The sequence below is a fragment of the Lissotriton vulgaris genome, chromosome 5, assembly GCF_964263255.1.
Source record: "Lissotriton vulgaris chromosome 5, aLisVul1.2, whole genome shotgun sequence".
NCBI lineage: Eukaryota > Metazoa > Chordata > Amphibia > Caudata > Salamandridae > Lissotriton > Lissotriton vulgaris.
In genome coordinates this window covers 1,987,120,400-1,987,134,601 of record NC_141693.1, presented here as the reverse complement: position 1 = coordinate 1,987,134,601, position 14,202 = coordinate 1,987,120,400, and the positions used below count along the sequence as shown (strand labels likewise).

At 45.0% G+C, this 14,202-nt stretch overlaps 1 protein-coding gene across 1 annotated transcript in view; it reads left to right on the top strand.

Annotated features, from left to right (window-relative positions):
* Positions 1 to 14,202, top strand: part of ADAMTS13 (ADAM metallopeptidase with thrombospondin type 1 motif 13) — a 251,929-nt gene that overhangs the window by 230,644 nt on the left and 7,083 nt on the right. Inside the window, exon 30 of the mRNA XM_086924723.1 lies at positions 4,986 to 5,170. Coding sequence (XP_086780849.1) covers positions 4,986 to 5,170 — 185 coding nt within the window. The remainder of the gene's footprint in view (positions 1 to 4,985; positions 5,171 to 14,202) is intronic.

The following is a 14,202-nucleotide window of genomic DNA, read 5'->3' as shown; positions in this document are numbered from 1 at the left end:
AATAATTTAATTTTATTTGAATCTGTAATTGGTAGAATAATGTACCTTAATATTTTAGTTTCTTTAAAATACAAAAAAGAGTTAGTGTTGACCTTAACAAGTCAAGTCAAAAAGCTTTATTTCGATAAAAAGTCATTATCATAAAAGCAGAACAATGTATATAAAAAATTACAATTTGAGTATACTTTTAAAAAGAGAAATTCTGTATCTCTGGTCCAAGCAATAGTTTCAGAAAATATTTGTTCAGTTATACGTAGCCAGTTAGTTTTAAAAAGGTAAACAATTAAAACGGCATTTCCAGTTACCAGAGATTTTTCTAAAAAAGAATTAAACAGATTGTTTTAGCTTTTTGGCTCGAATAGCCCAGGCCCAAGATAGAAATTTGGCTAGGGCACAAGCATAGGGTACATAACTGTCCGAAATAAGTATCCTAATTGCCACATCATGACTCCTAGTTCCCAGCTGTCGGCATAGGTTTTTCAGCCACACCCTCCTTGGATTAACATATTCGTCACAAACAAACAAAAAATGCGCTAGTGTCTCCGGTTTGACAAGGCACGATGGACATAGATCAGATTTGCCTATACAGGATTTCCATCTTTTAGTAAAGGTGTTCAGTGGTAAAGTACCCGTTCTAAATCTGAAATACAAGGCCCTAGCAAAGGGTTTTCCGATTGTATCCAGATAGAGTTCCCGCCTGGGACAGTCTTTGAACATCAGGAAGTCCTCTGTTAGCCTGCCAAGAGATGTGCTAGAATGTCTTTGAGAGCAAATCCAATCCCGATAGAGCTTTTTAAGTGTTTGCTTTTGGGGTGAGGTTCTACTTAGCCATGATTCAAGTAGGCCCAACTTGGTCAATAGAGATTTCATGTCTTTTAGCCATTTGATTTTATACCAGCTCGGTGATGCCATAATTTCTTTAAGGCCTCTGGCATATCCACTGAGTTCTTCTACCCGCCAAATACGGGCCCATAATAATAACGGGCGAAATTTCGCAGTTTCGCCAATCTGGGTACAGCCAAGGTCCATAAATAAAGGAAGTATCTGGGTGCCTTGTGGAAGGGACATTATTTCTCTGCAAAATTTGTTCTCAGATCTTTGCAGAGCGTCGGTAGACGAAAAGCCCCAAAGTTCCGCTCCATAGAGGGCAGAGCTGGCGCCTTTAGCTGTGTAGATCTCAAGGACTGTTCCTATAGGCCTTGTTGAACTGGAACGTTGCTCTCTCAAAAGGGCGCCTGTGATCCTTTTGTGGCTCAGCAGCATTTTGTCTAGGTGTGGCGTCCAGTCCATTTTGTCTGAAAGGCGTATCCCGAGGTAATCAAAAACTTTCACCCTTTCCAGGAGCTCAGTGTTTAGGGTGGGGGAACGCACATGCTGTTTCGGAGGATTGAGGACCAGGTACTTTGTTTTGTTGGTATTTATTACCAGGCCTCGGTCAGTACAAAATGATTGGAAATTGTCCAAGAGTCGCTGGAGTCCCATTGGGGTTTTGGAGATTAAAAGCGTATCATCCGCGAAGAGGAGGGTCGGTATACGTTCACCAGCCAGGGATGGCTCGTCAGATGGATATTTGAGGAGATGCTCGACCACCCCATTGATGTAGAGAGAAAAAAGGGTGGGAGCCAGAACACATCCCTGGCGGACCCCTCTCTCGACCGGAATACTGCCCGTTTTCTCCCCTCCAGAACCCCACCTAATTTGGGCAAAGCTGTCCTGGTGGAGCCTGACTAGTAGGGATAGTAGATAGTGTGGCAACCCCATGTCAGCCAGTACTTTCCATAATAGGTCCCTAGGTACAAGGTCAAAGGCAGTCTTTAAATCGATAAATGCGAGATAAAGACTGCCCTTGCCTATCACCACAACCTTCCAATAAACCATCATGAGCCTAAATGCTTGCTCAATCGTTCCAGTGCCTACTCTGAAACCAGCCTGGAAGTCGGTAAGGATTTTGTTTTCTTCTACCCAGTTAAGAATTCTGAGTAAGACTTTACCGACAACTTTTTGGCTGATATCTAGCAAACTGATCGGCCTATAGTTAGATGGGTCATCCCTCGAACCTTTCTTATGAATGCCCCCTTCCATGATGAGGGAATGGGGGCACCCCTACAGATGGCAACAAGGAGGCAGTGAATCAATTTACCCCATTTAGCACTATCGGATTTTAGCAGATCCCCGGGAATACCATCAGGTCCGGCCGCTTTTTGTGGAATAATAGAACTTATTGCGTATTCCACTTCCTTAAGTGTAAAGTCAGAGTCGCTGGGGCAAAGCATATAGTTAGTAAAAGGAGAGGATATAACAGACCCTCTCCCATTAGGTCCGTTGTGACAGGAGTAAAGTTTGGAGAAGTGATCCTCCCACGCCTGACTCGGAATGTTACAAGTTATGAGATCACTATCTGGTCTGTTACGTGCCCTTATAGTGTCCCAAAAACATTTGGAGTCTTTTTTCATGCTTGCTTCTTTAAGGGTTAGCCAGTAGGTATCTTCCCACTCCCTTTTAGCTAGCCACAAGGCCTTTTTATGTTCTCTTCTGGCTGTTTGAATTGATAGGGGGGACTTCCCTTTAACTGCCTCAATTAAACATGACTTGGCCTTTCTGCATGATGCAGAGTACCAGTCATGCCTGCCTTTGGGTTTAGTTAGGGGTTTGGGTTTCCCTGTAGACCCTTGTGTCCAAAAAAGGTCCCCTATAGTTTTTATGGCTACTTCAAAGATAGTAGTAACCTTGTCTGCTGCCTTAGTTAAGTCTATGGAGCCAATTTCATCTTGTGTGCCTTTAACCACCTCATCTATAGTGAATAATTTATTAGTGTTACACAAGATCTTATTCCACTTAAGGCGTCTTCCACAAGAGGAGACAATAATCTCCTGTGGGCAGCTCAGTGGTGCTGACGGCGCTCCAGTGGACCAAAAATTCGTTAAGGTTAAGGAAAGTGAGTTGTGATCACTCTCTATGGTAGGAATAACAACCATATCGATGACCAAACTCCAGAGTCCCCGGTCCAGCAGAATATAGTCAATCCTTGTGGAGTGACCAACTCTGTTGAAAGTAGGGGCACCCAACTGATCAGAACGTGTACGGCCATTTGCTGCTCTTAATCCGAACTCTAAGGTAAGTGCATTTAGATGTATTGCACTACGAGTCCAGCGCTTGATGGGTGGAATAGAGAGGGTGGGAATACCCCACCTACTATCCTCTTCTCCTAAATCAGGTATTCCTTCTAGGGGAAGTGGCTCATATGTGCAGTTGAAGTCTCCTGCTATTATGGTGTGACCAGGTTCACTCTGGTCCCCTAGTTGGGCCTCAAGCTCCGCTACCGTTGGTGAGATGCACCCATTTTTAGATCCTCTAGCGTAAACATTGTAGAGATCAACAAATATTCCCCCACGTGGGCCCGATAAAGAGATACCAAGGATATCTGGGTTTCCTGCCTTCTTTATGGTTATCCGACAGTTAAGCAAAATGCTTACCCAGATGATGAGCCCCCCTGATGGCCGTCCCTTCCCTGCCTTGGGTTTTACAGCTGGTGTAAAAAATGTGACAAACCCGACACGATGCAGTGGCTCAGTGGTCCAGGTCTCTTGGAATACACAAATCTTGTGGGCGTCAACCAGGACGTTCCACTCCGGGAGGCCTAATTTCCTAGAGATCCCCGCAAGATTCCAGCTAAGGATTTTTATCTCACCATGTGTTAGATCACCATCGGGGATGACAATTATTTGAGAGTTAGGTGGGTCTACACTATCCCTAGTTGGTGTATGGGGAAGCGGTGTTGGTGATGACACCGCTGGGCATATAAGGAAGGATGTGGCTGGCAATACATCCTCCATATCATTATTGATGGAAGCGGGATTTATGTCTAGACCTTCCATAGAACTAAGTCAATCTACCTCGTCTAACACACAGTACCTATTTGGATGGGCGAATTGTGAATATGAAGGGTCAAAAGAAGGGGGCAAATCCTGCCATGGCTGTTGCCACTGGTGATTAACAGGTAGTGGAGGCTGGAAGGATTGCTGCCACTGCTGAGGAGGTTGATATAGGGGTGGTGGGAGCTGGAAGGGTTGTTTCCACTGAAGGCTAGCATGATGTGGGAATAAGGATGGGAAATTTGATGGCTGCTGCCAGTGTTTAGTGGCGTGTTGCGGGGGATATACAGGCCCTCTGTTGTTTGGGAAAGTAGGCCGATGGGGATTAGGTCTTGGCTGCATGGGGAGGAAATAAGACAGGGGGAGTGGGTTAATTTGGGTGGCAGGACCACTGTTTGGTGTGTTACAGATGAAACTCGCTGCCCCTATATCCCTAAAGTTGACTGTAATTACATCCCCTGGTATTGTTTTCTTACTCCTGCCCACCCAGTCCCCTCTACGCACAGTAAGAATTTCCCCACTCACATTGTTAGGTAAGGGTTTGTGTAATTGAAGCCACTGAGCACATTTGTTTCTTAACTCTACAAAGGTTTCTTTTACTCCCTCCTTCAGTGGGGGAACGGCTGTCAGCACAACCACAAAAGGAGAGACTTCTGGTGGCAGGCTGATTGATTTATAACGTGCCTGCTTTGGCTTAGGGCCTTCGGGATTGTTTGTAGAGTGAGAAACTGCAGGCTTAGTAAGTTTTCCTGTAGAATCTTTCGCTTGGGAGATGGTAGATTTATTACCGCCAGCTGGTTGTTGCAAGGTCGAAGCAACACTCACCGCCTTAGTAAGTGTTGACCTTAACTATGTTTACCATAATAAGTGATATTAAATTACGGTTATATAAATGGCGAGCATTGGGCTAAGGTTAGTGTTAGTGATGTGGTGAAATAAAGGTAGGACAAAGTAAAAGAGGTAAAGTACAGTTAAGTACAGATATGGGTCAGTAAAAGTGGTCAAAGTAAAGATCACCCATTGGAACTTGGACAAAGATCATTCATTTATTTTATTTTATGTTTATTAGTTTTGTGTAGCACTCATTTTCCTCATCTTCCAACTCTCCTGCAGACTGTGACGTGCAGCTTTTTGGGCCCCGTGGTGACATTGTAAACCCTGTACAGACTCATCAGGTAGAGAAATCCCAGGCTTGCCGGATCTTCATCGACGTGGCGCCAAAGTACCGCATCGCTGTTCATGCCCTCTACATGGACCTCCAGACCGAAGCAAACCAGACTCAAGCCAACAACATTCTGGTAAGACTAGCTTGCATCTGAGACAGGCCTACTGGTGAGCCCAGGAATGGTCGACTGCCCCTGGTCGCAGCAAGTGGGCTCTGCTTGATTTTACACAGAAGTCGGCGCCTTGAGGTAGCTTTCCATCTCGCCCCGGAAGTGGGCGGCTGATCAAAGCTCTCCTTCAAGTGAACACTTGCTACCTATTCTTCTGCCCCTACTATTTAAGGTGTTTGTTCATAAATCCTTGCAGCCTCTGCACTTAAGAGGAAAATACACTGTTCTTGCACTTTGACCTGCGGGCAGGCTCACTCTAATTTTGCGTCATGAATGAATATGGTTCCTACTGGACAGATGCGTTTAAGGCAGGGGATGAGAAAGTGCACAGTTGCTGTAATCCCACCAAGACATTTTTTGCCAATTTTAGTAGGCTTGGGGTACTTTGGCACAGTGTGAGTAGTTTTTGGCCGATGGGCACATTGTGATGAGTGTTTGGCACATGAACACAGTTTAAGGAGCGTTCCGCATATGCCTTCGGGGTGAAGAGCCTTAGTCCCATGAACACTTTGAGCGGACCTTTGTCCACAATTTGAGGAATTTTTGGTACACTGTGCAGTGAAAGGCGCTTTGGGCATATGAGAACAGTGTGGAGGGCCTTGGCCACATGGCCATAGAATGAGAAGCTAGGTGCACAGTCATATTTATTTATCATGTACACATATGCCTGTAGCATCCTGGCTTCCAGTGGTATTTAGGCAAAATAACTGCTACAGATCATATTGACAACAACATTCCAGGGGTTAATAGTGGAAAAGAGTTGGTATTCGGCTGCAGTGCCTAGCAAAAGGCAGTTCAGGAGGACAGCAGAGCAGGAGTAGTAAAGGGAGGAAACAGTCATCATTGCAGTAGCTGAATGTATGTGTGTTTGGCACAGTGTGAGGATTTTTGACCACATACACCTTATGCCGAGCATGGGACACAATGGGAGACCTGGTGAACAATGAATGGAAGGACATTTTGATGTGCTTGAGGACAAGAACATATAGGCACATTGACTGAAAGCATGAAGTGTTTGGGACACATACCATGAACCAACAGTAAGACTCTGGGTCACATGAACAGACAGTGGATCTCAGCTCAGTGTGCAATATGAAAAGTGACTTGCTACGTACGTCACGGTCTGTACCCTTAGTGCTCGGTTCGTTAATGCCTGGTATGTCATCGAATCTGACAACTCTCCATATACTGACCCAGCTGGAAGTAAAATCCTAAAAGTTGTCACATTCCCACCTAAATGCCAGTAGAGCAGGAACACATTTCTGACTGTAGGTGTTGGACAGAGGTTCTAAAGACGAGCAAATGCAGCAAACGGGCAACAACCCTTAAAAGGGGAGTGTTTGTTTATGTGAGGGTAAGACCTGGGCCCACCAGGTGGATTGAAGATAAGCAAACTGAGTGCACAAGAACTGTGGGGAATATTACCAAGGGCTTTATCTCCGCTTTTTTGGCTTTAAAAGCCAAAGAAGCAGAGATAAAAATATCGCCCTATCAACAAAAGGGTGCTAACATGCAAAATCGCATGTTAGCACCCTTTTTCACTACGCTTCTCTTTGCATCTCTAATGAGATGCAAAGTGGGCGTTCCAGAGCAAAATAATAGGAGAAATATCGCTAAGCGACATTTCTCCTATTATCAAGCTTCCCGCTAACCCTGTTAGTGATAAAAAAAGCAGCACTAACCACGGTTAACACTGCTTTTTTACGTCTGCTAATTTTCAGACTTAGCCATGTAATCCAATGGGCTATCAACAAGGACATCCCTATCCTTGTAGTTTTATCGCTGCATTACCAGCGATAACCTCCCAAAATGCCGCTATCCCTGGATTTTTTATCACCTAGGCGGTTAGCATTGTTATTAATGCGATAATCAGGCAATATCCAGCGATAGCAGGCGTTAAAAAAATTAACGCTAATCGCCCTTAGCGTTAATTTTCCCTGTTCCTTGTTAATATGCCCGTAAGTTTTGTTGCTACATGTCACAGTTTTTAATATTGTTACACTGTTTTTTTACTGAATATTCCAGCAGTTCATGTGTACAGCTGATCTCTCTTATCTACATCATTGGGACAAACAATTTCTGGGCTGAGAAAATGGCTTTGTTCAAGAGCACTGATTTTTTCTATGGAACCCGTTGGGGACCAACAATAGTGACAGCGTTGACACAGTCATACTTAGATACGTCTTGTCTTGGAGGCCACTCTAGTTTGGTAGGAAGAACATAACTCTTATGAACAGATTGGAATCCTTGAACCAAAACAAAGGGTCCCTCTACAGGCTGTTTGGTACCCAGGCGGAAGATGGAGCACCCTGCTTACAATCAGAAACACAATGGTCTGTAAAGTGTGCCTGTAAAGTTCTCTCTTTTTTTTTTTTTTAAATGTGTTTTAATGAAAGTTTACATAAGTCCAAATATCTCAAGTGAGTAATACCACTCGAATATCAAAGAGCTTGGGGTGGAGTGAAAGAGAACAACTCTGTAACTTGACAGGAACTGGCTTGCAGTAATTTCTAGGGGAAGAGGATCCGCAATGTGGATGACCAGCTGGATTGAACCTAATTCAGGCCACGAAATGGTCTGGTAATGCCCTGGAATGTTGGGGTCCGCAAACAGAGGGCTAGGTAAGTATAGATTTATGCCAATGGTCTAAGGCATTTTCATGTCTGAATCTGGGTCCAGAGCAAGTTGTATTGTGTCGCCGTCTGAAATGTATGTGTGCGGCCGAGTCATTGACTCACATCATACTCCGCCGGCATCCACCGTTGTAGTTAAATTTTTCAAGTGTGCATGGGCACATTTTTCGAGTGAGTCTTAAGTCGAGGCCGTTTTAGAGATTAGAAGATTCTAGAAGCAATTAATTTACTTTGCTCCCACACCTTTTAACAACTAGAGTAGTCACTCTCCACAGAGGCCTCTTTTTTCAGATGAGCAACACAGCCGTCTCTAAGTGACTTAAAAAGTTTCCTGGGCACCTCATGATATGTCCATTCCGATCTGGTAAATAAGTTGTCCAAGGTACCTTGCACATCCGGGTTGCTTCGCACCCAGTCCTGATGAAGACCGATAATGATGTTTCATATTCACCACAACCTATAAGGGTCGAAACGTCAACGGTTGATTTAGATTGCCTGTACTTAATACAAAGTCGTACAGCAGAAAATGTATAAGCCTCTGCTCTTGACAATTGAGACTGAAAAACCTGACTATTTCAGACAGGCTGACTATAGTATTTTGATGTACTGACTCTTTGATGTCAAATTGGTTTCTTGTTTGTAAATACTCACTCGCATTTTTTTACTTAATGCACTGCACAGGAGCCTTTGCTTTGCACTTATGAAGCAGCCTCCTTGAATATTTTATGTGATTCTAATTTAAAATTGTTTGAATATGCCAAAAGATGGTAAACAAACCCATGCGTGTTTTGTCATTTCGTGTTCTATTTTGACAGAGATTCATACCTTATGTATACAGTTACTAAGCAACTGTTGATACAATATTTCCTTGGTGCCGACAGAACCAATTTGTTTTGTATATTAAGTGATACCCAGGTTGTGAGGATTACATGGTTACCCCATTGTAGCTTAATGTTTCATGGGCGGGAGGGAGGCAGTTTTCCAGTTCATTGATATTGCATGTTTCACAAGCGGAGTGTGCAGGAGAGCTAAATTTGTTAACTTGGTACCAGATTTGTCTGTCTTAGGACGAGGCATTAGTCCTAATAGGCATGAGTATTGATATATCGCTCACCAGTTACATGTGTATGTAGGTCACATTCTCTCCAAAAAGGCTGGAGTGTAGCACATTGACATTTCCTGTGAAAAAAATCTGCCTATTCTGTTTCACATTGAGGGCATTAATGGGTTGGTGATGTTTAAGAACCGATTCAGAATAGCCTAGGTCAAGTAGGTTGTAAAACACAATTAAATTGCGGCAGTTTCAGGTGGGCATATCCCAACCTATGTCTGTGTTGAAGTGAGAGCTCTGGCAGCCATACATCCACTAAGTAACCGCCCTGCTTCTCCCTGGTGCCTGGCTCTGTGAGCGCAATTGGATCTCCATCTCTTTGCCATTCATTGATGTCCACTTTCCCTCCTCATCCGACATTTCACTGAAATAATGCTGTAGTCTCCTTGCTGAAAGACAGGTGGCCAAAAGGGTTCCTGCCATCCCCCCCCATTATATTATTTTTAATCAAGCCCAATTAGCAAGTATTCTGCTTTATTTAATTCCAGAATCTTTATTTGACCCAATGTGTGAATTTTCTGCCACTTTTTTTGTGATAGCATCTTTATGTGATGCTGTTTGAGGTGAATAAACTCCTGCCTAGGAAGTTTTATTTTGGACACGCTGCATTTGTTTCGATGTGCTGTTCTCTGGTTAAAATGTCCTTGGAAGACTGTTTTTAAGGCATCCCATTGGGATGCTGCTGAGACTCCGTCAGCTGTGTTGATCATTCAGTACTCCATAAAGGCTCTTTTAATATGTTCTAAAGTTTGTGTGTCTTTATTATTAAGTTTATTTTATTATGTTTATGTACTTTATTAAGTTATTTAGCTTCCAACCATTTGTTCCGTCCATTGCGCCTAGCCTACTCCAATAGAAATGTGTCTGGACTATAAGTCCATATCATTATCAGATCCTGTTCCATGACCACTATATTCCCTAATAATCTTTTGTCTAGGAAGAGCTAATCAATAGGGATATAAGTAGTATGGGCATGTGAATAGGGTAAATAATCTATCTAGGTGGGATGTCTGTATCTCAGCTGATTTCCTCCAGTAATCGCCTCCCCTCTACCCAGATGGACACCGTTCCCTCAGACCTCTAGGTGTTCTATCTATCTATGCGTTGAGGACCATATTTCTATCCCATCCTCAATATCAATCTAGCGCTTATTTTCTGAATCGCTGTGATTACAAAACTGCCCTGACCTGTATTTGAGGCATACAGTGTGGCGAGTGATAAGGGGGATCCTTGGATGGTCCTATTCGAAAGACGTGAAGCACCTTGAAGGTCTCTGAGTGGGTTTGCTGCTGGAAACAGGAATCGCTTAGATGTCTGCCCACCCATCTGATTTTCTTGGTTCCCCTGATGTCAGGTGTTGGGTTGGGAAAAAGCGTGTCCTTCGCCTCTTATGATGGGCTGGCATCAAGTGTTTTTTATACGAAACTTACATCCATCTCTCCCTTTCTGAGTTCTCTTAGGATCACCTGTCATTTCACTTGAGATATCAAGTCCCCATATATTGTAAGTGCCCATCTTGTATGTGGTCATTTTATTCTGTTTGAAGAGTATAATTCCCTTATTAACCTTCCTGGAGATGTGTCTCTGTGGTGTCTTCCTTTTCACTCCTTGCCCCATTTTCTCCTGCTGCCGCGGCTTTGTCTCGTTTAGACACTCTCTCCTGTCCTGGGTGCATGTCTGAATAGACGTCACTGGTCTTTAAATTGCTGCCTTCTTTGCACTGACTGCAAAGGGGGTCCTGTAGAAGATTGCGCTTGATGGTGGGGTTCTAGATTTAAAGCAGTTATTGCTTTACTGTTTTTTTCAATGATACTGGGATTTAACTTTCAACAAAATTGTTCATTGCAGACTTTCTTCCATCTTTGGTATAGAAGATGCAGATTTGTTGCATTTTGTTTTTCACTGACCCGCATTTGTCTAGTCTCTGTCACATTGCCTAAATTGCTGTGTCATGTTTCAGGCACTTATTTGTGTTGCTAAAAAATTGTGCAGCATTATGGTGTGGTCACTGGCTTACCCCGCAAGCACTTCAATGGTCGCAGACAGGAAATTAGAGTGTTTTGTTTGTTATGGGTTACTTCATCCTTGTGAGTTAGGGGTACTCTATCCAGCTTTTCTGGTATTTTTCAGAAGAAAAAAGTAACTATGTCATTGGCACATAATACATGGGTGCCCTTGCCATCAAGACTCTGACAGCCAGGTGTGCATTCCATCCAGCAGAGCTCTGAGTGTTCTTTATGAAGGCCTTCCAGCACCATGGTTGATGGTATAGAGGTCTGGTTTATCTCTGATGAGTGGGGAATGTCCCAGCCTATGGTAGCACCTGATGGGACTGTCGCTGACCTCTTGTGTGTCTCCTGGGGTGGTGAGGCGCTGAGCTTGTGCTTAATTCTCTTCTTAGACAATGGATGTAAATGTCTGAATGCTGGTGTGGTGGGCTTCCAACCTGCAAATATCTGCCTTTGACATCACTTCTAGGTGGGATCAACCTTTCTTCCTCTGAGGGCCTCACCTCTTTAAATCTCTAGTGCCTATTCACCTCCTTGCATGGTGCAGGTCCTCCCAGATCACTTCCCCGGGTTATGTTGACGCCGCCAACCCATTCTCCTTTGGGCAGGTTACTCTGTTCGCTGGGCCCTACCTTGACTTACCTGGGTGGGCCAGGTGGGACCTCGCAGTCACCCGCAGGCATTTTCCCTTGGATCAGACAGTTCAATCTCTCCAGACTGCCGGCCTGAGCTGACAACTACCGCAGCTGCTCCCAACCCAACTATCGATCTAGGGCATACAGTCAATGTCATGGGAGTTTAAATCCTGTCTGTGTACTCTCCTCTCAGCCGCCCCTATCATCTTCAGATCTGCCCACTGCCCACCGTCTTGCTTTGGCTCAGCGTTGGAGGGCCTGCTGACGGTTGTCATGGTAGCTCTGTGGCTCAGCTAACCACAAGATTGTCAGCATTTCTTGTTGGAACTGGGGGCCCAATTTCAATGGCTTCGACCAGGATGTCTCCAGAGATCTGCTTTATTTTAGCAGCCGATGGGCAGGGCCGAAGGACAATCAAGTGACTTACTTGTCTGCCATCTTTGGCCCTGCACCCCTAATTTAGCATTTTATTGTTGGAGTTGTCAGTAGCGGCGGAGAAGCAGTCTTTCAAGTACTGTATGTTCAGCTTTCTTCTCTGTCTTTGGTCCATTGTTGCTCGCTTCGTTTTCGATTTTCTACCGGTTTAGAGAAGGCAGATGATGACCTCTGTTAGTGCTTGGGTCAGATAACACGAGAGACAACTAACAGTCAGTGGTCCTGTTTTGTACTTTGTTAGTGTAGGATGAAGTGGGCCTTTTCTATCAAAATAAGGATCAATAAATGCCCTTTGCGCATCTTGAATAAGGTAAGAAGGTAAGATTGATCAATCAAACAATCAAGAGTTTGTTAAGCACAGCTACTCACCCGAAAGGGTCTCAAGGTGCTGGGGAGGAGGGGGCGGGGCAGCTCCTGAATGTTTACAATAATTTGTCGAAGAGCCAGGTCTTGAGGTCCTTCAAGAACTTGGAGTGTGTTAGTGTCTGTTGGTAGTGGAGAGGGAGGGTGTTCCATGCCTTGGCCTTTGGCGATGAGGAAGGTGAAGGGGCGACCTCCTGTTCTGGTCTTCTTGATGCGCGGTACCGTAGCAAGGGAGAGCTGGGCAGAGGGATATTTGGGGTGTATAGAACGTGAGGCGGGGTTTCATGTAGGCAGGTCCGGTGTTGTGGAGGGCTGTGTGGGCGTGGGAGAAGCTTGAAGGTGATTCTCTTCTTGACTCGGAGCCAGTGTGTGTCATCAGATGTTGGGTGATGTGGCAGTGGCGCGGTAGGTTGAGGACTAGACGGGCGGAGGTGTTCTGGACACTCTGGAGTTTGCGGGTGATGTTCTTGTTGACCCTGCATCAGTCATAGGCAGTGAAGAGGAAACACCAACGGACACATAGCATGGTCAACACTCGAAGCAGTGGTTCGATGGAAGACTCCATCACAAGTTTAAAGGCTGAGCGAAATGAGTTGTATTTTATATGCTCCTGGGACAAGCTTTGTTACAGCGCCTTATCCTGGCCAGCTATATTGTAGCCATAAAGCCACTACTTGGCTAACAAAGCTGAGAAACTATGGAGAGCTTGAGTATTAAATACTCACACACTGTTGGGTATGTGCAGTGGGGTCTCTAAAAAGATGGCGCCCAGCAGGGGCTGTCTTGCACGCTCCTGGGAAATAAGCATATTTACCTAAACATTGCGGCTGCGGCTACCATACAGCGGTGTCACATAACATATGTGCCATTCACAGAAAGATCTAGCACACATCACCACACTGAGTCCAGCACAAATGACTCTCTCCCAGAAATGAGGTTTTGTGATCGGTGTTCATCCTGGTTCCCACTGACACTAGGTCTCTTCCACCCTGCCTCGAGCATGCGAGCTCTGGAGGCCTCACTCATCTGCTGAATGGAGAACATGGACACACAAATGAAGCAAGGCTCGCCTGGTCAGCCAGTGTTAGGGATAAACCTGTTGTAAACCTACATGTATGCAGGCCTATGACACTCCCTGCCCAAGTGTGGGGCATGCCAATCAGTGTGCCGGGTCAAAAGCAGCGCCCTACCGGCTTGATAGCTATGTAGTAGTAACCCGCTATTTAAAGTGCACTTTGGGCCAGATTAAGGTGTAATGTTTCGGCTGTCAAAAAATAGCCAGTACCTTTTCCACCCACCTCTCATTACCAACAGTGTTTCAAATTGGTTGGGGATGGTGGTGTTCCTAATGGCTGAGCCCCTAGCGGGTTCACCTTCAGCAAAACTCGGTGGAGTTGCTGCCTTTAGATACAACATCAGAAGAGGAGGCCTTATGAACCCATTGCCTCTGTTTTCCTGTTGGCAATGCCCACCATGGCCCCTGCAGGCTGGCAGATAATGCCAAAATAATCAGTGCTCCTTCACTGAAGACAGACTCTTCCGGCCATAGCATTGCAGACCTGCCCTCTCTGTTTTTGTGATTCTCCTCCTAAGCATACTATGGGGAAGGAAGGGCCACCGGCTCTGTGGCTAGCTCTAGGTACAGTGCAGCCGGACCTGTACAAACAGGGCCTCTGCCACCAACGCCATTGAGCAGAAGTTCCTCAGACCTGTAAATGATGCCCTTGCTGTATGCAGTGTCCAATTGGTTTTTAGCCTTGTCCTCGTCAAAAGACAGTACTCCGGACCAAAGAGGTTCAGGGGGGATCTG